Source organism: Macaca mulatta, chromosome 1, assembly GCF_049350105.2.
Source record: "Macaca mulatta isolate MMU2019108-1 chromosome 1, T2T-MMU8v2.0, whole genome shotgun sequence".
NCBI classification, from domain to species: Eukaryota; Metazoa; Chordata; class Mammalia; order Primates; family Cercopithecidae; genus Macaca; species Macaca mulatta.
Window position 1 is genome coordinate 207,200,939 of NC_133406.1, and position 26,440 is coordinate 207,227,378.

Below are 26,440 nucleotides of genomic sequence, written 5' to 3' on the forward strand. Positions count from 1 at the left end.
GCAGGGTCCACAGGACTTCCCTTCTCCAAGCTAGGGGCCGCCCACCTCAGGGCAGCCCTACTGGGGTCAGAAGCTCAGGCTGGAGCAGAACAAAGGATGGTCACTGGTAAGAGGCCCACAAGGTCACCTGACTCTCTATTTCTTTCTCTTTCAGCCCCCTGTGGGGGACAGTATGTGGGTTCGGATGGAGTGGTCTTGTCCCCCAACTACCCCCAGAACTACACCAATGGACAGATCTGCTTGTATTTTGTTACTGTGCCCAAGGACTATGGTATGGGTTTGGGTTGTTGTTCATATGTTTTCTGACTACTCACCCTCATTCCAGAATGGACAATTCATCAGACTCCTCCCAATTATGCAGCCCCATTGTGGGAACTGCAGAACAGTCTCCCAGAAAGGACAGCTGAGTGTTGACGTTCTAAACCGGGCTGTAGAATACATTCCTGACACAGAGAGCAGAAGGGCATAAGTGAGCCCCGCCAGAACCAAAGGGACAGGGTTGGTGAGAAACTGGCCAAGACAGAGGGAAGGCAAGGTGCCCCAGGGAGCTACCCAGTATGGCCCAAGTCCTAAGGGAGGTGCCGCAGATCTAGACCTGTTAGGAACCCAGGGTGAGTGGCCAAGGAACAGGAGGGAGGAAAGGAATGGGATGGAGCTGGGCTTGAAAGTGCAGGTGAGGGAGACCAGGAGCCACATCATTCTGGTGTCCCATCTGAGAACCAAAGCCTAGTCCGGAAGCTATAGGTAGGACAAGCAAGAAAAAAGTGAAAAACAGGCCAGTGCCCTGGGAAGACAGAGAAACTACCAGATTCCAAGAGATGTGGGCAGAAAAAACCAAGCTCATTACCCTGTTGGCAGTGGGGACATTCAAGAATCCCGCCAGCCCTGGAGGCATTCAGAAAGATGAAGAGCAACCAGGTGACCAGGCTGGCTTCTTTCTTCCTGGATCTCCTCTTTGTAGGAGGACTAACAACCATGTCTAAACACGATTGATGTTGGGTGTGGTGGCAAAGGACATCAACACGTCCCAACCATCTAGGGGAGAAGCAGGAGGGAGGGAGCAGCCTGCAGAGAGCTAACTCCTTATTCCCCAAGACAGGAGGGGCAAGCACAGAGCAAGGCCTGATGCTTGAGGCATTCACCAAACATTTAGTAAGCACCCACTGGGGGCCATGCACTCTGCTGGGTCCTGGAGTTGCAGAGGTGAGAAAGACATGTTCTGTCTTCTATAAATTCCCAGTCTCATCTCTACGCATAGCTCCAGCCATCAGTACACCCACTCCTTCCCCAGAACCAGGACACTTATGTACATGTACACACACTCCCCAATACACTGAGGTGGCAGGAGCCTCAGACCTGCAGGATCACAGTTAGAAAAGTCCTGAAAGGCTGTCCAATCTGATCTGCTACCCAGAGCAGAATCCTTGATAGGTGGGCACGCAGTTTGTGCTTGAATCCCCCCAGTAATAAGGAGCTCACAGCACTCACTACAGATCTCTGTATACAGTTTTCAACTCAATGACACTGACTCACTGGCCTTGGGACGCCTGAATGTGGAGTCCTGACATCACATGGAGAATGAGGGATGGTACCAAAAGCCCTCTGAGGCCTCCAGTAGCTGCTGCAGCTGCTATCTGGGAAAGGAACAAACTTGGTTCCGTTTCGCCTCCACCCGCCTGACCTTTGAGTGCAGCGGGTGTTGTCTTGACCCTTGTGAAACGCAGCCCGGCCTTCCCAGCTCCCCGCCTCCCTGTGCCCTCCCTGTGCCGGGTGTCTGGCCACTGCCAGACTGTGCGGCTGCACTAACCAGTGCAGCAAGCCACAGCCCAGGAGCCAACAACTTCCCCAGGGCTGCCCTCCTCCTGGCTTGGACCCCTAGACCCCGAGATCCCCTCTCCTGCCCCCAGCGCGCCTGCCCAGTCCCCACACCGCGTCTCCTCCACAGTGGTGTTTGGCCAGTTCGCCTTCTTTCACACGGCCCTCAACGATGTGGTGGAGGTTCACGACGGCCACAGCCAGCACTCGCGGCTCCTCAGCTCCCTCTCGGGCTCCCACACAGGTATCCGGGCTCGGCCAGGGTGGGGACGGTTATGGGCTGGGGGCGTCACGGCCGGCTAAAGGAAGGAGGTTCTAGAAGCACCCCATGGCCGCAGGTGGAACCCTAGGGCTCTGCATGCGTGTGGTGCTCTGGTGCTGTCTACAACGCAGCGGCCAGCTCCTGAGAGCTCCAACTAGCGGGGCCTTCAGCAGCTGCCCTCCCCCAGGCTGTGTCTGCAACGCCCCCTTGTGGTGTAGCCTTCTGTTGGTTCGTATTCAAATGCAACTTTTTTCTTATTATTAATGTATTGCATTTTCATCATAGAAAACAGTGACAAAACAAAATAATTGCATACAGAATCAAAATAAAGACTACCCCGAAAGAGCCACTGACAAGATATAGTGGATTTCCTTCCGGTCTTTGTATCTACTTCGATGTTTACATATTTTATTCAACCAATATACATATTTTATTGAAATATTCACTGGGAGCTTTTCTCTGTCATTTTTTCCTTCTAGGCTAGGATTTTTAAGTGCCACATAGTAATCTCTCATACAGTTAGTTAAAATTTATGTAACGAATTCCGTATTATTGAACATTTAGATTGTAACGTTTTGTGCTTATGAATAGTAATGCAATGTATTGTACATACATCTTTATATACATTTCTGTCACTTTAGAATATCTAGAAGTGGAATTGTCAGTGTAAAGGATATGTGAGATCTTTAAGGCTTTTTGTGCAGATTATCAAATATCCCTCTAGAAAGATCTTGTCAGTTTGATCACCAACAATAAGAGGGCATGTTTTATTCTTACAAAAACCAGGTAATTAAAAAAACAAAAGCGTCATCAGTTTGAAAAGTGAAAAATGGTATCTCATTTTCTAATTTGCCTTGTTTTATTACTAGTTAGGTTAAATTTTTATATGTGTTTATTGGCCTGTGCATTTTTTATTTGTGAATTTATTGTGAATTTGTGTCGATTTTTCTATAAGCACTTATTTTCTTATTTATTGAGCAAAGCTCCATATTTTAACCTATATAAATATATACATAATATGCTATGAAAAGCCCTCCTCTCCAGCTTGTCTTTTGCTATATAATTTTCGTCAGGGTGCTTTAATGTCAGAATATGTAAATTTCTCATGCTATCAAATCTATCAATATTTTCTTTTATAGTTTTCTCCTTTGCTTTTATGCTGGTCAAATAAATATTCCTCTGTGTCTTCTTTCACTTCTTAGTTTCATCACACTGCTTTAATACCTTTGGAATTTATTTTGATTTATTATTTGATATAGGGAATCTAACCATATTCTTTCAAATATAGTTAATCAGTTGTCCTAGCAGAATTTTCAAAATGCCAAATTTACATATACTAAATATTTATGAAGTGTCTGTTCCTAGACTTTTTATCCATTTCTTCTAAATGTCTATTTATTCCTTTTTCAGTTTTAATTATTGTAACACTATAATAGTGTTTACTATATAATAATTTTAAACACATGGTATTATAAGTCCCCAGAGTCATCCTTTTTTTTGAATTTTTATTGGCTGTTGTTGCTTACTTTTGCCTCCAAATTAAATTTAGAAATATTTTGTCAAGTTTAAAACATTGCATCAAAATCTTGACTGAGATTTAATAAAACTTACACGTTAAATTAGGGTGAACTCACATGTTTATAATATTAACTCTTCTTCCCATCCAGGAATACAACATGTCTCTCCATTTGTTTATCTTCTGTAGCCCTTGGAACGATGCTATAATTTTTATTTAGGCAGTATTCATTTTTTGTTAACTTTATTCCTAGACATTTCATGGAGATTTTTGTTGCTGTTGTAAATGGGTCTTTTTTCCCCCGTTATGTTTTCTAGCTGGTCTTTGCTAGTATATTCAAAGACTGGCGTTTTTGGCATATTTGTTTCATAAAGTCATTGGACTCTTCATAATACTGCTTTCACTGCCAACTAATTCTCCTGGCTCCTCTAGGCAAGAAGTAATATCATCTGCAAATAAATTTGTCTCATTATTTTATCTCCTCCTTTTCAGTGGCTTTTCTTTTATTTTATTTTTTCACAGTTATTGGTCTATTCAGGTATATTACTCTAATATCAATGTTGATATTTTAGCTTTTAGTAAAAAAATCCATTTCATAATTTCCTTTACATTTAGTACCACAATTTATATAATGTATTACGGTAATGTTTACCCTGCTTTGTATTAGCGGTGATATTCCTGCCTTTGTTATGCTGCATCGTGCATTCATCATCCCCTTTTTCCTTGGCTGTACCAGGTATTTTGTGTTTTTTTGTTTGTTTTTTTTTAATCTTTATTGCTGCAATTTATCAATTATTCTGCAGAGTTTGTTGTTATTTTTTGATTAATCTCTGCCTTTATTTCATCATGTCCTTCCTCATATTTTTCTTCTGATTATTTTGTTCTTGTTCTAACTGCTTGAATTGAGAGCTCTGTTCATTATCTTCTCTGCGTAATAAGGAACATGTTTACAGCGATGTATTCACCTCCAAGCATAGTTTTGGCTTCATGCTGTAAATTTTGTTATGTACTATGTTCATCATAATTACTTTTTAAATAGCTCATCATGGTGTTGTTTACTCTTTTTGCCCAAGAGTTGGCTAAGAATGTCTTTCCTTTTCCCCTAAGAATATGGATTTTGTTCTTGATGAATTAAACTTTTGTGTTAATTTATATTTTTATTTCCATGTAGTGAGAGAATGTGGCCTGTACCATTTCTTCTTTGAGGATTAATTGAGGTCCTCTCAGTAGCCAAGGACCTTTTTTTTTTTTTTTTTTTTTTTAGTTATCTAAATATCTAAGAAGGATGTGTATTCTCTGTAAGGTAGAGAAGCAGGACGAATGAGCTGAGGCTGTACAATCACACTCTTTTCTTAGCTCTCCTGTTTGCTTTCTAGATGACTTAGGGCACAATACTTGACCTCTCTGAGCTTCAGTTTCCTCCTCTGTAAAATGCAAAGAGAAAGAATCCTACTTCCTATAGTGTTAGGAGTAAATGAGATTTGTAATTGCCATTAAATCAGTCTTACTCAATTTTGTTATTCAAATCTATTGTATCAGTGATTCTCAACCAAATGATTTTTTTGTAACCACCACCTCACACATACACACCCAACCAAGAGTGTAAATCAGGAACTCCTGGAGTAGGATGCCTTTTCAAAACAGATAGATGATAGATAGATAGATAGATAGATAGATAGATAGATAGATAGATAGATGTATAGCTATAGATTTAGAGGTATAGTAAGGATCAAGTAAAGAGAGATAGAGAGGTCTACATTTAAGACCCATAGATATAAATATGGATATAGATATAAGTGTATAGGACCAATAGAAACAGGAAGGGAAGGGAAGGGAAAGAAGGAAGGAGAAGGTAGGGGAGAATCCCAGCACTTTGGGAGGCCAAGACGGGCGGATCACGAGGTCAGGAGATTGAGACCATCCTGGCTAACACGGTGAAACCCCGTCTCTACTAAAAAAATACAAAAAACTAGCCAGGCGAGGTGGCGGGCGCCTGTAGTCCCAGCTACTCGGGAAGCTGAGGCAGGAGAATGGCATAAACCCGGGAAGCGGAGTTTGCAGTGAGCTGAGATCCGGCCACTGCACTCCAGCCTGGGTGACAGAGCGAGACTCCGTCTCAAAAAAAAAAAAAAAAAAAAAAAGTTGGGGGAGGAAGAAGAGAGAGTGAGAGAAAGAGAGAGAGAGAGAGAGATGTATAAGACCTGTAGATATCAAACTCCTGACTTCAAGTGATCCACCTGCCTCAGCCTCCCAAAGTGCTGGGATTACAGTGAAACCCCATCTCTACTAAAACTACAAAAATTCACTGGGCATGGTGGTGGGTGCCTGTAATCCCAGCCACTGGGGAGGCTGAGGCAGGAAAATCACTTGAACCCGGGAGGCAGAGGTAGCAGTGAGCCAAGATTGCGCCATTGCACTCCAGCCTGGGCAACAGAGCGAGACTCCATCTCAAAAGAAAAAGAAAAAAAAAACCTGTAGGTGTCAATTTCAGTGTATTCAGAGAGTCCCTTATTCCTCATTCGGAGAAACACTGTAATGAGCCATTGGTACTGATGGGAGTGCACTAAGTCCCTGTCCCTGAGTTGTGCTGGGGGAGAAAAAGCTAAAGGACTGCTACTCAACAGTCTTCATTTTGTTTTTCTATTTGATGTATCAATGATTGTGAATGTTGCATGAAAGTATTTCCCATTACAATTATGATATTTTGTTGTCTTCTTGTATTTCTAGCAATTTTTGCATCTGTTTTCCCGACATATCTTCTCTCATTTTCTCCAACTCTTTTTCTTTTAAGAGGAAGTTGACTCATTTATTTTACAAGTGAATTACTTGGTCTGACATCTGTCATCTTGTATTGTTCTTTCTGTGCTTTTGTTTGTGTTGTTTTTATTTTGCTTCCTCGCTTTTCCATACATACCTGACCCATCTCTAAATTTTCAAGTTCTTCTTGATATATTTGGACTTTTATATTAATGTTATAGTGGTTATTTTTTAAATTGTGGACTTCTTCCCCAAGAGCAAATTTTTGCATTTGCATTTTGTTTTGTTAGCTCATTACACTTTTCTGGTTGTATTTATCCCTGCTGGTTCCTGAATTCCCTACTTTAGTTTTGGATTTGTTTTTTCGTTTTTTTGTTGTTTTTTTTTTTTTGTTTTTCAGTAGGGCTTATAACTGCAGTACTTTCTGTCACCATGCATATATGAGAATGCTTTCCTTTTGACATAGATATAAATAACAACTTGATTGCAAATCAAATTATGGGTCAAACTTTATCTTTCAAAACTGCAGTAATTATTCCACCATTTACTGTTACAGACAAATTGGAGTCCAGCGTGATTCTTTGTCCTTGTACATAACCTGTGCTTTTCTGTCTATATGATTTTCTTTTTTGTTGTTAATGAAAAAGCCCACTAGGATGTGTTGTGGTGGAAGTCTCTTCTCACTAATTCTATCTTGCACTTGGCAAATACTTCAGTCTGAACCTCACATCTTAGGAAAAGTGTCTTCTTTCTTAAATGATTTTTTTGTGTGTGCGGGGGAGACAGAGTCTCACTCTGTCGCCCAGGCTGGAGTGCAGTGGTGCGATCTCAGCTCACTGTAACCTCTGCCTCCCAGGCTCAAGCGATTCTCCTGCCTCAGCCTTCCAAGTAGCTGAGACTCCAGTTGTGCTACACCACACCCGGCTAATTTTTATATGTTTAATAGAGATGGATTTTCACCACGTCGGTCAGGCTGGTCACAAACTCCTGACCTCAGGTGATCCGTCCACCTCGGCCTCCCAAAGTGCTGGGATTACAGATGTGAGCTACCGCACCCTGCCTTAAGTGACTTTTTTTCTCCTTCAATTTCTCTGTCTTCTGTTTCTGGAATTCCTGATATATGCATATGGATTTTTTTTTTTCATCTTTCATGTCACTTGTCATTTCTCTCGTTATTTTAATCTCTTTATACTTTTTCTGTGGATTCTGAGAGAATTTCCAAAATTTCATCTCCACTTCACTGTTCAGTTTCTGTGGAATCCAGCTGCTTGCACTAGCATTCTCATCTCTATTGATCTCAGATCCTTCATCCTCTGACTTCACAGATGCAATGCTAGTTTTAATCTCATGACAACCATGACTGAACATCTGCTGAGAGTTTTGCCTGTTCTTTATTGTGGTTCAAATAAAGTATTTGCTTTGACCTCTCAGAGTGATCTCCTTCCTCAAAATTTTAACATTTTTTCTTATGTCCAGTGATTTTACCATTTGCTCTCTCTCGAAGATGGAGGCCCATGTGCCTTCAGGGCTGAAGTTGACATGGGTTCTGTGAGAGCTCACTAGGGTCCTTATCCACATCTGTCAGGCCAAATAGAAAAGCTGAGTTTCACTCTGCTCACATCCATCTGGAGGAGGAGTTGGAGGTGGCAGTGATAACAAAGGGAAGCTTTGTCTTCATGAGTTTCTTTCTGCTTTGGCAGCTACATGTTAGCTGGGGCAATAACTGTTAGCTGGGGCAATGACTGTTAGCTGGGGCAATGACTGTTAGCTGGGGCAATGACTGTTAGCTGGGGCAATGACTGTTAGCTGGGGCAATAACTGTTAGCTGGGGCAATGACTCCTAGCCAGGCTCAGTCCTCTGGGTCACATGTACATCTAAGCCTGTTTTGCGAAAGGCTCTCTGCTCCCATGTTGGTGGCATCACTTCAGCTTCCTGGAAGTACAGGTGGACCTCCCAGTAGCTCCCTTGTGGGTCCTAACTCTAGCCCTCACTGTAGTGGAGATATAGCCTGGTTCTCTGTAATCACTGTTTCCCTCCTGAGAATGGGGTCTGGGGCCAGCAGCCCTTCCCAGGGGTCCCTAAGTCTGCAGGGGGCCAGCAGGCAGAGTGGCCATGCTACTGCCTCCACCCATGTTCTCCCTGGGCTTCCCCAGGATGGCGACTACACTAATTGGCTACAGGTCTCGTTGGTGCTGTCTCTCCCCTGGCCTATCTGTACCACACCAAGCAGAAGATGCACCTTTGTCCTCTGCTACAAAGGCTGTCAGCCTACCCTGGTTTCCTGTGGCCATGCAGCTTCCCCCCAGTTTGTGTGTTATTGGCCGGCAATAGTACATCCTGGTTTGCCTGGGACAGTCCCACCATAACTATTGATAGCGCTTTCTTTGACTCTTAGAAGTTTTCTAGTATGAGCAATAAATGACACCATCGCTCTGGTTACCGACAGGGTGGTGGGAGAGTGTCTGGGAAAGACCAGTTGCTCCCAGATGATCACATCATCCTCCTTCCCAGAAGCCAATACTATTTTTAAAAATGCAGATTGATGTCAGTTTTCCAAGTAAACCACCAGTCAGTCGGCTTAGTAACAGCCACTCTCTCCATCCCTCTCGCTCCACACATCCTTAGCAGCCTTCTGCTTTCCGGCACAGGTCATTTAATCTTTCTGGGCCTCTCTTTCTTTCTTTATTAAATGAGGGTACTCAACTCTGTCATGCCAACCTCACCATGACCACAGGTCAAGTTAAGACTGTGGATGAAAAGCTTTCTAGAAACTTTAAATTGTAAAGTGCAGTAAAAAATGTCAGATTTCATTTCAGGAAGGCCTGGAATGTGGAAGGAATTGCTGCATGGGGTACTGGAAGGAATTGCTAGGAATTGCTGCATAAAATCCTTCCTGGCCTGGATTTTATCTTCTGGACCCACCTGCTGGACTCACTGTTCTCTCCTCCTTGCCCCTTATCTCGGCAGGAGAATCATTGCCCTTGGCCACCTCCAATCAAGTTCTCATTAAGTTCAGTGCCAAAGGCCTCGCACCAGCCAGAGGCTTCCACTTTGTCTACCAAGGTATGGAGGACATGGACGCCGGAGGTAGGAAGGTGATCTCGGTTCTTAAGGGACTCGTGATCGAAGGAACAGGGATCTTTGACCTCTAGTCTCAGGGTGTTTGGGGGCAGTTACTAGTTTGTAGGGCAATTCCTTGAAATTCAGTTGAATTTTATACATTCACTTACTCAGCAGACATTTCTTAGACAAGTTCTGTGTTAAATGAGGAAGGAAAGCAGACAAGGGAAGCTAATTTTTTCCCCTTCCCCACCCCACCCATTGTCTGGCATGGTCCAGATGGCACTGAAGAGACCAGCTCAGGTGTCTTACCTAGACTCCCCTGGAGCTTGGCTTTGTCTGCCAGGCACAGTAAAGGTGCAGGGAAAACACAGGCTTTGAAGTGCCGTGGACATGGATTTGAATCCCACCTCCCCACCTTGGAGCTGGGCTCCAGCTACGCCAGGCCTCAGAGCCTGTTTGCTCACCTGTGAGAAGAGGGCAATCGCAATGCCTCACTGATAGGATGCAAAGAGGCTTCGGGAAGTAGCTGGTACCAGCTAGCCAGTCGGTGTTAGTCCCCTTCCTTACCGGCCCAGAAGGGCAGTTTGGAGCGCCCTGGCTTTCACCCCCAGGCCCCAACCTCCACTTGCCCAGGAGAACATCCACTTCTGTAGGGCCCAGGTTCTAAGCATGGTCCTGTTCATTCGACTCTGCCCAGGATGAGCTGTGTTTCTCTGCAGGGGTGATCCTGCCACAGGGGAGGCCATCCCGGGCCCATCAGCCATTGTGGGCGGCAGGAGGGAGAGAGGACGGGGGTCATGGAGGGCAGGGCCCCAGGCAGGATCTTAAGGCACATGGGGAAAACAGGACAGAGGCAGGGTGAAGGCCCTGAGAAGGTGGAGGAGGAAGGCCCATTCTCTTTGCTAGGGAAAGTGGGACCCTGTTGAGTGAGGGGCGTCATTGGGAAGGCAAAGAACAAAACTGGGCCTAAGGTCTGTGGGAGGTCCACGGCTCTACCTCCCGTGCTTTCCAGGAGCTGTGCTGTAGCACTGTGTGTCCAACTATGCTTCAGTGTAACAGGCATCTTTCTAGTTAGCCCTCGAGTCCTTCCCTACGGGAGAGCTTCCAGAGCCTCTCAGGGTTTCATCCAGACGGTCTTTGTTCCAGACCCGTTGTATGTCTGTCCCTGGGCCAGTTTCTGGGGGGTGAGTCCTCCCCTCAGTGCCCTTGTCCCCCGCAGCGGTTCCCCGAACCAGCGCCACGCAGTGCAGCTCTGTGCCGGAACCCCGCTATGGCAAGAGGCTGGGCAGTGACTTCTCGGTGGGGGCCATCGTCCGCTTCGAATGCAACTCCGGCTATGCCCTGCAGGGGTCGCCAGAGATCGAGTGCCTCCCTGTGCCTGGGGCCTTGGCCCAGTGGAATGTCTCAGCACCCACGTGTGTGGGTGAGTAACCAGGACCCGGGCGTTGGGGGTGCGGGGGGCGGTACGTAGTCCTTACCCTCTAGGGGAGGCAGTCAGCCCCAGCGATGGCCCACGGCACACAGCGGCCGCTTCCCACCGCATAGCTGAGGTGGGGTGTTCCAGTCAGCTCCAGTCCCCGGCGCTGTGGGCTGTGTGGAAGACAGCCCGGGTACTGGGAAGGGGGCACACGTGGAGAGAGGAGCGGAGCCCAGGGCCCCAAAGAGAGTTGCATGGGGAGAGGCCATGGAGAAGGCAGGACTGGGGACATTAGGGAGACGATCCCATGGGGAGGAGGACAAACAGAGGCTGGGGGCCCTGAGGGAGGAGTCTGCTTGGGGAGGCTCCCACGGGAGGCCACAAAGCCTCTGACCCGACGGCCTCTCCTCCCAGTGCCGTGTGGAGGCAACCTCACGGAGCGCAGGGGCACCATCCTGTCCCCCGGCTTCCCAGAGCCATACCTCAACAGCCTCAACTGTGTGTGGAAGATCGTGGTCCCCGAAGGCGCTGGCATCCAGGTAGGGGCAAGGAGGCGCCTCGGTCGGGCAGGTGGCCGTCTGCTCACAGGTAACTGCTCACAGGTGGCCGACCGCACATGCTGGCTGGTGCCAAGGCCTGAGTCAGGGTAAGCCAGGAAGAGACATATCAGCCCTGCACCTGGCCCTGTGGCTAAGGAGACTCAGTCCAAATGTGGAGATGTGGCCCCCAAGCAGAAAACACAGTAGGTTCCAGACCCCAAGAGCTTCAGGGGCATGCAGTGGGAGTTGGGTAATCCAGGAAGGAGGAGAGGTGGACATCACTTGGCCCTGGCCAGGAGGGGAGGCTAAAAGAAGGAATGGGCCTGGAGCTGGAATCTGAAGTGTGGGAAGGATTCATAGAAGTTGTTTCTCAAATGGCTAAAGATTTTCTTAAGATTTTGAGGGTTAGAAGGGAGGCAGTGCTGATGAGAAGAAAGAGCAAAGCACCCAGCACAGCTGAAGCACAGAGAACTGCCAGGCACACACCTAGGGAACCTCGCACAGCCTGAGCTGTAGAAGCTGAACTGGGGGCATAACTGGTACCCAGGGGTAAGAGCCAGGCAAAGGGAGTCCCCAGCATTGGTGCCAAGGCATGGAAGAGGGTCAGGAGCCTGCAAGGCCAAAGGAGAGGCAGCAAACTGGGACTCCAGCAGACAGATCTGGGCAGGAGTGGGTTATGGGCTCATTGCTGCAGGACATCTGATGCAATCAAGGCAGGAAAGTGGAGAAACCCGAGGAATGTTCCAGAGATGAGGAGACAGTCAGTGAGACTGTCTTCCCACTTCCTGGAATTTCTTTTCCCCATTTTCTACTTTGCAAAATATCCCACTGTCTTCTAATCATTTTTTTCCACATCTGTCTTCCCCACTGGACAACGAGCTCCTTGGAGTTGGGGCTGCATCTTACTTTTATTGGAAGAGACTAGCATAGTGTTAGGCCCAGAGTAGATGCTCAACAAATTTGAATTAACTATGGGAAGGGCAGAAAGGGAAAGCAGAGAAGGAGGGAGGGACGTAGGCTGCCTAACCAACAATTCAATCCTCTCCCTTCCCAGATCCAAGTCATCAGTTTTGTCACAGAGCAGAACTGGGACTCCCTGGAAGTATTTGATGGTGCAGATAACACTGTAACCATGCTGGGGAGTTTCTCAGGTAAGCTGGTTTCCAGGGACTTCAGTTTGGAGGGTGGTGCTAGAACTCATCATCATGAACATTGCTATTATCATTATTATTATTGAGATATAATTTATATTCCATGAAATTCACCATTTTCAAGTGGACACAGCAGTGGTTTTCAGTAGATTCAAAAGGTCCTACAACCATCACTACTATCTAGTCCCAGAGCATTTTGACCACCCCAAAAAAAACCAGGTACCCATTTGCACTCCCCTCCCCAGCCCACACCTAACCTCTAGTTACCAGCAATCTACTTTCTATCTCTATGCATTTGCCTATTCTGGGCATTTCATATAAATGGAAGCCTTCTGTGTTTGGCTTCTTTCACTTAACATGATGTCTCCAAAGTTCACCAAGTCACAGTATGGTTCAGCACGTCATTGTAAGGACAGAGCATATTTTGTGTGTCCGTTCATCAGTCAATGGCTTGTTTCCACTTGTGTGCTGTTATGAATAATGCTCATGCACAAGTCTTGGTGTGAACACATGTTGTCACTTCTCTTGAGTATACACCTAGGAGTGGAATTGCTGGGTCATGGGGGAACTCTATGTTTAACTTTTGGAGGAACTTCCTAACTGTTTTCCAAAGTGGCAACACCATTTTGCCATTCTAGTGATGGAATTCTGACTGAGTGTGGTGTATAGCTGTGCCCAGTGGCCAGGGCAATTATCTGAATCTTTTAGGCCCAGAACTCTAGATGGCCAGGAGATAAAGAGGAGTCACATGCTCCAGATAAACTGTCCACCCTGCAGGACTGCCCAGAGAATAATACGTGTCAGAGCTATCCTGAAGATGGCTAAGAGGAGACCGAACTCATACCTCACCCTCCTGTGGACACATGGCCCTGCCGCTGCTCATTTTACAGCAAGCAGATTAGAGTTTCCCCTCCCTCAGCCATTGGACACCTAGCCCTCCGAGGAGTGCTAATTTGTCATTTAGTGAGTTTCATAACTGGGGACATCTGGGGGCCTTGGGAGCAGAATGTCAGCAGGTAGCAAAATCCAGAAGAATGGGAAGGAATGCAAGGGCCTGGAGGAGCCAAACTTAAATGACCCCTGGTATCCTTGCCCTAGGAACAACTGTGCCTGCCCTTTTGAACAGCACCTCCAACCAGCTCTACCTTCATTTCTACTCAGATATCAGCGTATCTGCAGCTGGCTTCCACTTGGAATACAAAAGTAAGAATCCGGGGTCTTGGCTGGTACAGGGTTCAGGGTGGGACCTAGCAGTTACTGAGCCCCTTCTGAGCAAGGGTTATATTGGAGCTGCATGTTGTCCATCTCACGTAAGCCTTCCCACAAGCCTAGGTGAGGATGCTAAAGCCTGGAGAAGGTCTGAAACCTCCTCAAGGCTGAGTTCTCGTCCAAGTGTCTGTTACTCGAAAACCTGTATGCCTGCTCAGTATCCACACCAGGTATGGAAAGGGGACTTGCATTGGCCAAGGTCCCAGTATATAATTGGGATGTAAGAATATTGTGCCTTCCTCCCCCAGTTCTAAAACCTGGCCTCTCTAACCCCTAGTTCTGTGATGCGATTATTTTTGAAGTTCCTCCTCTCATTGGATACCTCACTCATCTTCTACCAGATTTCTCACTGCAGGCTCAAACCCTTATATCCTGACTTCTGGCATCCCTCAGTGGTCACTACTAAATACTCTTCACAGAAAAAGATTTGTGGATGTGCCTTCTGGGGATCAAAGAAAGAGGTTTCTAGGGAAACTGCTTGCATACTGGGACTGCCTGCCCCACCCCCTTTCTCCACTGGGTACAGGGAAGAATAGGTAGGCAGCAGCATTTTTTGCACTTTTATTCAGCGTATACTTATTGAGCATTTACAACATGCCAGGCACTGTGCTCGGATTGGGAACAATTAAGATGGGTCAGTCAAAGTCCACTAGAGAGAGGTAGATACGGAGAGGTGCATGACAGCATTACAGGTGCTCTCTTGGATGACTCTAGATGGTAGAGAAGTGGTTCAAGGGAGAGAATGGTTGTGGGCAGGTGAAGAGGCAAATGTCGTGAAGAAACATTGAGCACCTGCAATGTGCCACGCCCTGTGTTAGGTCTCCACAGAACAAAGGTGAATAAGACAAGGCCCCTGCCTTCAAAAGCACAAAATCTAGAGGGAGAGATGGACATGGACACAGTCATTTTAGTGAAACCTGAGATGCTAAGAAAGTACAAAGGAAAGGAGCTAAAGCTAGGCCTTGCAGAAGCGGATGCCTGAGTTGTTAGGTTTGCAACAGGAAGAGAAAAATGTAAGAAGGCATGGTTGGCTTGACCATCTGTGACAGCATGGGCCTGAGCAGAAAGAAGGCCCACTTGGTGCTAGAAGCCTGATTGGGTCAGAACTATATGTTACACACATGCCTACCTGGGTCTGTGAAACAAATGAACTTCATCCACCTGCTTCGGAAAGAATTACATAGATCCCAGGATGCTCATCACCTGAAAGAACTGAAGCATGCACCTGGAAAAAATAAAAAAGACCCAGCTCAGGACAGCTAGAAGCAGACCCTGCAGGGCAGAGGGTAGGACAGGGACCTCTGAGACTCCTCCCAGCAGATGTGTAAGGCTTCACTCCCCTGGTGCAGTGAAATATCCTGGGTTTCTTGACTAAATCACATTTTTTCCTTTTACCCCTTCTTCTCTGTTCTCTCCAGTTTTGTTTCTCTATCCAATATTTTGAGTTCTTAAATGTTCCCTAGAATCCTCTCTGTTCTTTCTTCTTCCAAAGACACATTTTCTTCCTAAATCACTTTACCATTCTACTGCCTCATTCCCAGGAAAAAATCCACCTCTTCTCAATTTTATTTGTCCAAGGGGAGTGGCAGTTTTCTCAGTAGCTGACATTTCATATGTTGTCCCCTCATGATGGGAAGAGCTAGGAGGGAGAAACAGAGCTTCCCACTGTATTTGGAGACTGGAATTCCTAGGAGCCAGGGCCCTGTAGTTATACTTTATTTTGTAGGATAATCTACAAAGAGCTCACAGACGATAGAGAATTAACTGCTATTGTAGAGGCAAATGGTTTCGAAGGGTACTGAAAAGTCACATCCACTGCTATGATTCATAATTAATGTTTATTTAATTTAAATGGAAATGGAGCAATATGCTTTCAAAAGTAATACATTACATATGATAAAAAAAATTTTCCTTTGCTGTAAGCATGGCTTAAATAAAATCAATCTGTGTAGCGTAAGATAAGTTAGAATGGACTTTTCTCTATCTCCCTCCATTTCTCTCTTCAGCCTCACCTTTCTCCCATTCCATTTTTCTTCCTACCACGCTTTTTTGTTCTCATTCACTTTTCTGTCCATCACTGGACAGTAAGTAGGTCTTTCCAATAAGTCAGTCTACTTAGTTGCAACCACTGCACTAAATAGTGAGTTTTGTTCTACTTGGAGTATGGAGAGGAAGGGGGAGAAATAGACAAGATGACAAATGAATCACTTGAAACTCAGTTTGATGATTTTTTTAATGCTTGTCCTTGGGGTCTTTTGTCTCAGCTGCTGAGAGTTTTGGACAAGGCTCAGAGAGCTTTCATTTCCAAATATCACACTCACATCTTAAAAACACATGTGGGACAGGAATTGCCTGCGAAGAGTGTGAAGGAATTTCCAGAGTGATAGCAACGTTCTGTGGTTTTGACAGGTGTTTGGGTTACAAAGGTACAGGCATTTGTCAAAACTCAGCACAGGTACACTCAAGATTATGATGTTTACTTGATTATTACCACGTTCATGCACAATTTGTGCATTTTGTTATATGTGAGTTTCCCTCAGAAGGAAAAAAAGCACATGTAGTTATCAGAGTCTCATCTCTGAATGTGGCATGAGGACTCATCTGCTGCTGCCTGGGAAGATGGGTTGGTGGCTGGTGGTCTAGGCTGATTGATCCTTCCCTGTTTCTTTTCCATGAGCCCCTAGCTGCCTGTGGGCACTGGATACAGGTGGACTCCTCAGGGAGCCTGTATCCCCCAAGGGAGCCTCCAGAAGGGCCGAGGCTGCCATCTCCCACACTCTCCGGGCCATGCCACCCGGGTACATAGTTCGCCATCCACCCCTTTCTGCCGCCTTGATGAAGAAGACCACTTTAGAGTTTACAGCTACCTCTCCGCCTCCTTATGAGTCTTCTAGCCCTTGCCCTTGGAGAAGTGCCCTCCAAGTCCAGTCCAGCAAGGCACAGAAACTTTTTAGTGCATCTGAAGTGCCTGCACCTGTACATGGACTCCTGCAAAGCACAGAAGAGGCAGGAAGCCCCCTGTCTGGAAATGCTACACTCCCATTTGCTGTGTGAGAGGCAGCCAGGGAGGGATTCAAAGCAGGATGAGGACCATATTAGGAGGGGAGGCAGGGAGAGCAGGGGACAGGGTCAGACATGAGCTCATGTGGCCTCAGGTCTTGGCCTCCACTTGGCAGACCTGGGGTCCGACTGGGTTTAGTCTGACTCTAACTGACTCTAACTGAGCCCCTGAGCATCGCTGATACGTCCCTCCCTGCTCTCCTTCCTTCTTGACTTTCTTTTCTCTCTCTCTCTCTCTCTCTCTCCTCTCTCTCTCTCTCTCCCTCCCCCCCGCTCTGTCTTAGTCCACAGGATCTGTCTTCTTAGGATAAGGAAGACAGAGGGGAGTTAAGAGTAGGAAGCAGGAGGGATGTGGGAAGACAGCATGCAGAGAAGTCTCCCTAGCTAAGCCCCCTCTCTAAGAGCTCAGTGGGTGGACAGGACAGCCAGCATCCCCTGGGATCACACCCACCTTCCCCAAGGAGCTTTGGTCTGTTGAGCCTCCATGCCATGTAAATATTCTGTTTTTCTCTGTGTGCTGCAAGGTGAAGACAGTTGGGAAGAACTAGCCTACAAGATGAGAGAAAGCACAAATTAGAGGCACCCCTTCTCCCTGCCGCCAGCATCACCCCAGCCTACCGCCGTGCTGACCTGCTGGGCTAGTCCATTCTCCTTTCCTTCTGTCTCTGTCTTGTCTAGCGGTGGGCCTGAGCAGTTGTCCGGAACCTGCTGTGCCCAGTAATGGGGTGAAGACTGGCGAGCGCTACTTGGTGAATGATGTAGTGTCTTTCCAGTGTGAGCCGGGATATGCCCTCCAGGTACCTCCCCTGACACCCTAGAGCAGGAAACAGGTGTCCCCTGAGATGTGGTTGGCCAGCCTTGTACCAGCAGAGCTACAGTCACCAAAGAACAGGGAGCAGCCCCCAGGTCCCCTGGGTACCATTATCCTCTCCTGGAGCTGTTCATGCGAAAGATAAACTCTGCTGACTTTAACAATTTGGCACAAGCCAACCTCCAATGTGTTCCTGCAAAGTTGGGTTTCATTCGGCTTTAGGGAAATTTAATTTCCCTTTGAAGGCCATCAGGGAATTTAGTAATTAAAGGAATCTCACAAGGAAACCTCTAATAATGAGAATTCTTTAGTAATGGTTGTTAATAATTGTCCTTCCCCAAATTCTCTCTCCCTCTGCCTTACTCCCATCCCACAGTGGATCTGTGTGTCTTTGTGTATCTTGTTCCTTAACATGAGGCCCCTGAACCAGACCCCTGTACAGCCCCTGGTTGTACATACAATTGTGCCCACGGGGACAGCTAGCCCATCCCTGTTCCTGATTCCTCCAGGGCCACGCCCACATCTCCTGCATGCCCGGAACCGTGCGGCGATGGAACTACCCTCCTCCACTCTGTATTGGTAAGAGAGCCCAGACTTTACAATTCATTCCAACCCATTTTCTCTCAGGGATCTTAGCTCAGTAGTGTATCATTGAGTTCAAGTTCAAATCAGAAGAAAGTCTGATATTCTGGATTTGTTCCAAGTCAGTCGTTTTAAACTGATGTTTTTATAATCTGTAACTCCCGTTTAACACAGTCATGACTTTTGGAATCCTCTGCCCCACCAAATGAAAAGTTACAGGAGGTCTGCCCATTTGAAAACATGATGATGACCGTTCTGGCTCCAGTTAATCAATCAGATCCCAGATGAAATTTCTAGGCACTTTGGGCTTCCCCCATAACTTCTTGTGGGACAGACAGACAAATCTAATAAAGAAATGCTGAGGGTGGCCAGGTGCAGTGGCTCACGCCTGTAATCCCAGCACTTTGGGAGGCCAAGTCGGATGGATCACTTGAGGTCAGGGGTTCGAGACCAGCCTGGCCAACATGGTGAAACCCCATCTCTACTAAAAATACAAAAATTAGGCAGATGTGGTAGCACACACTTGTAATCTTAGCTACTCAGGGGGCTGAGGCAGGAGAATCACTTGAACCCGGGAGGTGGAGCTTGCAGTGAGCCAAGATTGTACCACTGTACTCCAGCCTGGGTGACAAAGCAAAACTCCATCTCAAAAAAAAAATAAGAAAAAAGAAAAAGAAATGCTGAGGGTTACGTGTGAAACAAGGACTTGGCTTCGTCCCTTACCCTGTGCTACAGCAGTGATGAGCAGATCAGTAGACATAAGAAAAGACAGCATCTCCCCTTCAGAAGCTTCTGGTCCAGCTAGGCAAGGAAGAAAGGCACGTTTATTTAATATCTATTATATGCTAGGCATGGAGCTTCATATTTCCTCATATCAGCCCTTCAGGGGAGGTACCATTACCCTCAATTTGCAAACAAGAAATCTCAGTCTTTTAGGATTAAAAAGGAAGTGGCAGAGTCAGGAACGGAAACCTAAGGTTCTCTGGTGCCCAGTCGACTGTGAGGTGCCCTTCAAGGCTGACCTTGGGGTAGGAAGTGCAGGGAGGTAAGGGAGTGACACTCAAGCACGACAGCATTTCTCCTCTGTGGTTTCACCACGGCGTAGGTCATGGGCATCTGTGGAGCAGGCCAGAAATGTGAATGGTCAGCCCAAGGCACTTTCCCCCATTAGAGACTACAAAGACCTTGCCATGGAAACCATCCATTTAACAGCAGCTGCTGTTCTTTGGGGGTTTACAACATATGCCAGCCTTGTCCCAAGTAAAAGGCAGTCCTTTCTGATGTGGCCTCGTAACAACCCTGTTAAATAGGTGCTGTCACTAGTTCCATTTTACAGTTGTGGGAAACTAAGTTCTGGAGGGTTTTGAACTTGCCCATGATCCCATCGGAAGTGAAGGTGGGATGGTGACCCAGGCAGTCGAGGCTGGAGCCTACTCTGCACTGTTTTCGGGTCTGTTTGCCAAGCTGCCCTCTCCCCAGAAAACACTTGCCTGGACCTGCCAATCCCTGTTCTACGATCCTTTCCCTGGGTCTCTAAGACTGGCTAGCCCCTTTCTGTTCACGCAACCTTTTCCTAATAAGATGCAAAAGAAAAGAACTGATGTCAACTAACCGGACTGCAGGAGCACCCCAGCCCTGCATCCTCAGATGACTCTGAACTCACCTTGATTGGCATATCAGATGTCCCTAAGCCCTTGGGTCACTCAGACAGCCTGATGGTTGGCTCCTGTGAAACGCTGATCACAGTCACTTTTCTGAGGATGGGCTCATGGTGAGCCTCCCCTGCCGGTCACCCTGCCCCCTGAAATGCATATTTGAGAAGAGCCTGGCATGGTGCCAGGCACAGAATGGGGACTGGGCCTTTTTTATCCTTTATCTGCAGTCTTGGAAGAGTGGATTGGGCAGTGAGGAGAGGGAGATTTGGGGGATAGGGTAAGAAATGATCGGACTTCTTTTGGCACAGAACTTCACTTTTCTTGCACATCCTCACCAGGGAACTGACCTGTGAAGGGCATGTTCAAGGTCAAGGGTCCATAACTTGGGCTTGTGGACTTTTAGGCTGTCCTAGAATGCACTTCCCTTCCTGAATGTACATACTGAATATTGCCCATGGGCATAGTCTTTTAAGAAGATTCCTTTGGATTCTCAAGGGGCTTTATGACTCATGAAAAAGCTTAAAAACTGCTGCTTGAAGGGAGCTTCCAAACATTGGCAGGGCGCTGTACACCCCTTGATGTTGTCCTGACCCTCTGTCTCATCTCATTGTCACAGCACAGTGTGGGGGAACAGTGGAGGAGATGGAGGGGGTGATCCTGAGCCCCGGCTTCCCAGGCAACTACCCCAGTAACATGGACTGCTCCTGGAAAATAGCACTGCCCGTGGGCTTTGGTAAGTCTCCAACCCCCAGAGGAGACAGGCTTCATGCCCAGACCCCTGAGCTTAAAACCACTGTCCGCCAAAATCTCTTAGCACAACCTTGGGCCAAGCCTGTTTAGCACTCTGCCTCTCTGTTTTCTCATCTATTGACCTCTTGTGCAATTGTGAAGACCAATTAAGAATGGCAGAGATTAACATACAGGGGGAGAAAAATCTTAGGGGTTGCCATTATTATTATTTGAGCCATAAACTAAAATCCAGGAATGTGGAATGAGAAAGTACTTGGGTTATACCTAACACTGTATCACTTGATATTAAAAATTAAAAATTAATTACTCAGGGATTTTTTTAAAAAAGGGGAGGAAATCTGTCGTACAGAGATTGGACCCCAAGTTGTACTTTTAACTCCAATGTCTGATTTATCATCCTAATTAAATTGAGCCAAATCAATGTGAAATCGAGTTTGCATTCTTCTTCGTATGCACATTCCAGATGGCCTAGAGATTAGGAAGGTTGTTTTTTTTTTTGGGGGGGGGTTATTTTTGTTTTTTGTTTTGTTTTTGGAGTTCGAGTATGCCAGGCAATGGGAGGTTGTCAGGGTGTGGAGGACATCAGTGTGGGTACAAAATTTAATTGCTGGTGATCCACGGATTATGCACTGGGAATATCATTTAACCCCAAATGTCTCTGTTGAAGGGACGAGGGCTTTGTGCTTACATGGAACTGATGGCCTGTACACATGGGTCATCTTGCCCCAGCCATTGCACTGCTTCTAGGAATTAAATGTCCCAAGGGGATTATGCCCGCACAGCCCTAAATGCCAGTCTGTGAGCCCCAGAAATGAAGATCTCCCATTTTACCCTTCATTATTCAGCCTGGAGTGTGATTAGATATTAGAGAAGGGGCTTTTGGGAAAAAGCAGTCTAACTGGCCTTCTCTAAATCCGGTTGGAGGGGAGGAGAGAGCTTGGTGGCCCTCTGAAAGATGTTATTTTCTGTTCAGTACCATCTTCTGAAGGAAACTGGGTGTGAAGCGATGACACCCTCGGCAGCCTTAGGAGACTCCAGACTTTGAGACATTAAGAGGATCTGGGAGACCCTATACCTCTGCATCCAGTCTTGGGACAGAACCAAGATGATAGAAGGTGGGGAGGGCAACATCCAAAGGCAAACAGAAGTGTGAATGAGGTGGCTTTCCTTGGAAGTCCTTATGTTCAGCCACCATTTTCATCTCTAAGTTCTGGGTGCTAATTCAGGCTTCAGGGACGAAGCTACTGCTGGGTCCAGTCGCAGAGGCCCCGGATCCCTTGCTTTCAAGTTAATGTTGGATTCTGCCGAGGTCCCTAACTTGGCACCTGGTCTCAGCTTGTAAAGAGCTGCTGCAGCTACATGCTGCTCCACTAGATGGCGGTCACAGTCCAGTTCTTTCCGCGGAGCTCAAGTCAGAAATTCCGCCATCCTTAAAGAACCCCTTTGGTGAGCATGCAGCCCTCAGTGCTCCTGTATAAGGGGACGATGCCTGGGCGGTGGAATGAAAAGTAGAGGCTCCTTCGATAATGTGTACAAAGATGCTCATCACAGGCTAACACGGTGAAACCCCGTCTCTACTAAAAATTAGCTGCGCTTGGTGGCAGACGCCTGTAGTCCCAGCTACTCGGGAGGCTGAGGCAGGAGAATGGCATGAACCCGGGAGGCGGAGCTTGTAGTGAGCCGAGATGGCGCCACTGCACTCCAGCCTGGGCAACAGAGCAAGACGCCGTCTCAAAAAAAAAAAAAAAATCGCAAAATTATCTGCAACTTGGGAACAATCTGCATGTTCATGAATTGGGGAGTGAACTGTGTGGCTGGATAATTCATAAAATGGAATTAACATGCAGTTAAAATGAATGAACTATCTTTTTGTATATTAACATGGATAGACCTTGAAAAACACAATATTATGTAAAAAAAAAAGTATGCACAGTATAATATTTATGTAAATATTGAAAACGCATAAACCCAGATACATATTTAAGAATTCAAAACCATGAACTGGAAGGATATCTTCCAAATTCATGTGATTGCTTCTGTGGAGGGCAGGAGGGGAATGGAACAGGGCAGGAGATGAAAGGTCTTCAACATTAAGTGTCAAGTCTTTATTTTGTTCTTTAAATGATCAGATACCAAAAAAAATTACACTCATGTGCTTATTCAGAGCTCATTAGATAGTACAGATAAGCCAATTTTCAAAATGAAAATCCATCTATAATCTCATCATGCAGTGATAATCACTAATGACTTAGTCCCCCACCGTTAGCATGTAAGACTCATGAAGACAAGGACCTGCTTGATCTTGCTCATTCTGTACAATGCCTAGCACAGCCCTGATGTGCAGCAAATGCCCAGCAAATATTCTTAGCAAGTGAATTAATATTCTTCCATGTTTTATAATACAAAAATTAGAATCGTATACAGCATACTATTTTGTCCTCTGATTTTTACAATTAGCAATGCAGTATGGGCTTTTTCCTACGCTCAGTAAATATATTTCTTCAATAACATTTTCCATAGTGATCTAATTTTGAAAAATCTTATCAGTAAACAAACATTAATGTTCCCACCTTTGTTCTTGAAACAGTATATTAATATGTACATTAAGAACTTAATTAGATTTATTTAACCTGTCAGGTTGCTAGAAGGTCTTTATTAACTCACTAAGATCCCAAAGTGTAAACTTTGTTTGGCTTCTTTATGGAACAGAGGGGACAAAGTATACTTCTAAGCCCTATGTTTCTGAATTATCATAAGGGCTCTAGAAAACAGCAGTATTGAAGGTCATGTCTTTTGATTAAATATGGGGGGTGTTATTTTTAAATGGAAAGTTTATTCTAGCAAAACTATCTTTATGCTGATATTGGACATATGAATCATAAATTAAAACAAGTGCTGACCCTGAACTTTGTTTTCAACAAAATAAAATGAACTCCAGTGGAGCTCTGAAATGACTGATGCCTTTATTTTTGAATGAATAATACACTCTTAAGTTCAGCCCTGTCAAAGACAAGAGGCTTGACTGGACTGGCAATTCCCAAAGCCTGTTCTAAGAGCCTAGGCTGGGTGGGAAATCAATAGTAGGGACTCATGGCTCCGGCAGGAGCTGCTTCCAGGAGGCAGCACACTTGAGGCAGGACTGTGTTGCTTTGGGCACTGTCTGCCTCTGTCTTGCTCCCAGGAGCTCACATCCAGTTCCTGAACTTCTCCACCGAGCCCAACCACGACTACATCGAAATCCGGAATGGCCCCTATGAGACTAGCCGCATGATGGGAAGATTCAGCGGAAACGAGCTTCCGAGCTCCCTCCTCTCCACGTCCCACGAGACCACCGTGTATTTCCACAGCGACCACTCCCAGAACCGGCCAGGATTCAAGCTGGAGTATCAGGGTAAGGACAAGGAGCACCGCCTTTGCTTCTCTGTCTATCCCCATCTCTTACCCCAACCACCCACCTTCTCAGCCTTCCATGGGGAAGACAGAACACCGGAAGGGGTGGGTTGCAGTGGCAGGTCCAGCCAGGGAAGCTTCCTTTTGGTGGCAGATCACTCCGGCCCCCACGGCCATCTAACCCCATTTGGCAGCTTAAGTTCTCCCACAGCCTTTTCAAGAGTGGCAGGCCCAGCAGCACCCTCTGAGGCTCCCAATCTGTAGTTATCCCTGGGCAAGTGTCCCATCTGTGCCTTCTCAGGTATCCCCAAGTGTCCAGCCAGTCACTTCCCCTCGGGCTTGATGAACTGAATTACTTCCCCAGGGTCCTTCCCTGCACATCAAGCCCAATTACTCTCAGCAAAGCTCTTCCTATGACAGGATGGAGGATTCTAGTAACAGTCCCAAGGGCACCTCTAAGCCTTGCACAAGGAGCAGGTTTTCCTGTGAGGCCCAACCACACTCACCACAGCTCTACCTCCCTGAGGTGGGATCCCGTGACAGGCCTCACTCCTTCCGGGACATTCCCTGGAAAGAGCCCCATCTACACTCAGGTTCTCCTGTGTTGTGGACCATCCATCACCTGTGGATGTGGAGATTGTGCCCAACCTGTGCAACTGTACATGGTGGTCCTGAGTAAGCCCAACATCCCACTTGGATGCTTCCCTTATTGTGACTGACTGAAGCATTTGTTCTAACACCTTTCTCAGATTCTTCCACTGAATTTTTAAAAATATTTTTAGATTTTTTTTCCAATACTAATTCATGTTTGTAAAGAAAAAAATATTTAAACACTGTAGATAATTTTGTGAGCACATTGTGTTAGCTCAGGCTGCTGTAACAAAATGCCATAAGCCAAATGGCTTATAAACAACAGAAATTTATTTATCACAGTTCTGAGGGCTGGGAAGTCCAAGATCACAGTGCCAACAGATTCCATGTCTGGTGAAGACCCACTTTCTAGTTCATAGACAGTATCTTCTCACTGCATCCTCACATGGTGGAAGGGGCAAAAGAACTCTCTCAGGCCTCTTTTATAAAGGAACTAATCCCATTTATGAGGGTAGGCCACCAAAGGCCCTGCCTCCAAATACCCTCACATGGGGGATTAGGTTTCAACATAGGAATTTGAGGGGACAGAAATATTCAGGCCCTAATACCCATCACAGAAAGTCAAAATCCTCCCATAATCCCACCCCATCATTACCCTATGCAGAGATATACACTTTCAACAATTCAATATATATTCCCCCCTTTTTTCAGTATATATATTGCTGTAGCTATATTTTTAGCCAAAATTGGATTGTACTATAGTTTTGCAATTTTGTTTTTTAAAGTTAATTTTTAATTAAACAATTTACAAACATATTTATCTTGTTTTAAAAAACAAAAATACAAGAAAGAAATTAAAACCTTACAAGTTAGGCCAAAGCTCTCTTTGTCTGCAGCCTCCAAACCCAGGATTATTCTCTAGAAACAGCTGTTGTTTAGGTGTGACCTTTCCAGGCCTGGATACATGTATGCTACATGTACCTGTGAAAACTATGTAACATCTTATAAAATTTTTTGAGCATGTTTTCTGTATAAAGAGTACCATCCTATATGCAGCTTTCTGAGACTTGACTTCTTTATTCTGGAAATAACGTGGAGTGGATGGAGCTCCTCCCTTGCCAGAGAAGAATACTGAGTGGGGACTGGGCTTGTCATTTAGGGAAAGCCTTAAAGGGCATCCCACGAGGTAGGTGCAACTGAATCTGTTCTACAGGAGACTTCAGGGTTCCGGGGTCCGTCTCGGAACGGTGAGTGTGGCTGGGCTTGTCACCTAGAGGGAGCCTCAGGAGAAGCTGGGCCTTACACCCAGACAGAGCCACTTCACTGGTGTTAGTACAGCTGCCACACCCAGGGAAGGTGTGTGCAGGCTCATCACAGAGGCCAGCCTTGCCCGAGGATGTCTGTGCCTATTATCTGGGAGGTGTGTACCTGTCAAACAGGTCATGATGCTTCGGATGGCTGTGATGTCACAGGAGGGACTTGGTCCCAAATATGTCCTCTCAGAGTCAGATGCAGTGCCTTCCCCCAAGGCGTTCCCTGTGTCTTAGTTTGTTAGGGCTACTATAAGAAAGTACCACAAACTGGGTGGCTTAAACAACAGAAATTTACTGTCCAGTGGCTCTGGGCCTGGATGTTCAAGACCAAGGTGTCAGCAGAGTTGGTTCCTTCTGAGGGCCATGAGGGAGACTCTGTCCAGGCCCCTCCCTTGGCTTCTGGTAGTTCGTGACAATCTTGGATTCTCAGCTCTTAGAAGTATCACCCCGACCTCTGGCTTCATCTTCACTTGGTGCTCTTCATGTGCCTCTGTCTCC

The 26,440-nt window shown here is 46.2% G+C and overlaps 1 protein-coding gene across 1 annotated transcript in view; it reads left to right on the plus strand.

Annotated features, from left to right (window-relative positions):
* The window catches only part of CSMD2 (CUB and Sushi multiple domains 2), a 649,885-nt gene that overhangs the window by 524,628 nt on the left and 98,817 nt on the right, over positions 1-26,440 (plus strand). The window contains exons 31-41 of the mRNA XM_015134762.3: positions 155-271; positions 1,946-2,059; positions 9,319-9,414; positions 10,634-10,837; positions 11,246-11,370; positions 12,425-12,521; positions 13,620-13,724; positions 17,529-17,647; positions 18,171-18,240; positions 20,515-20,631; positions 23,830-24,039. Coding sequence (XP_014990248.3) covers positions 155-271; positions 1,946-2,059; positions 9,319-9,414; positions 10,634-10,837; positions 11,246-11,370; positions 12,425-12,521; positions 13,620-13,724; positions 17,529-17,647; positions 18,171-18,240; positions 20,515-20,631; positions 23,830-24,039 — 1,374 coding nt within the window. The remainder of the gene's footprint in view (positions 1-154; positions 272-1,945; positions 2,060-9,318; positions 9,415-10,633; positions 10,838-11,245; positions 11,371-12,424; positions 12,522-13,619; positions 13,725-17,528; positions 17,648-18,170; positions 18,241-20,514; positions 20,632-23,829; positions 24,040-26,440) is intronic.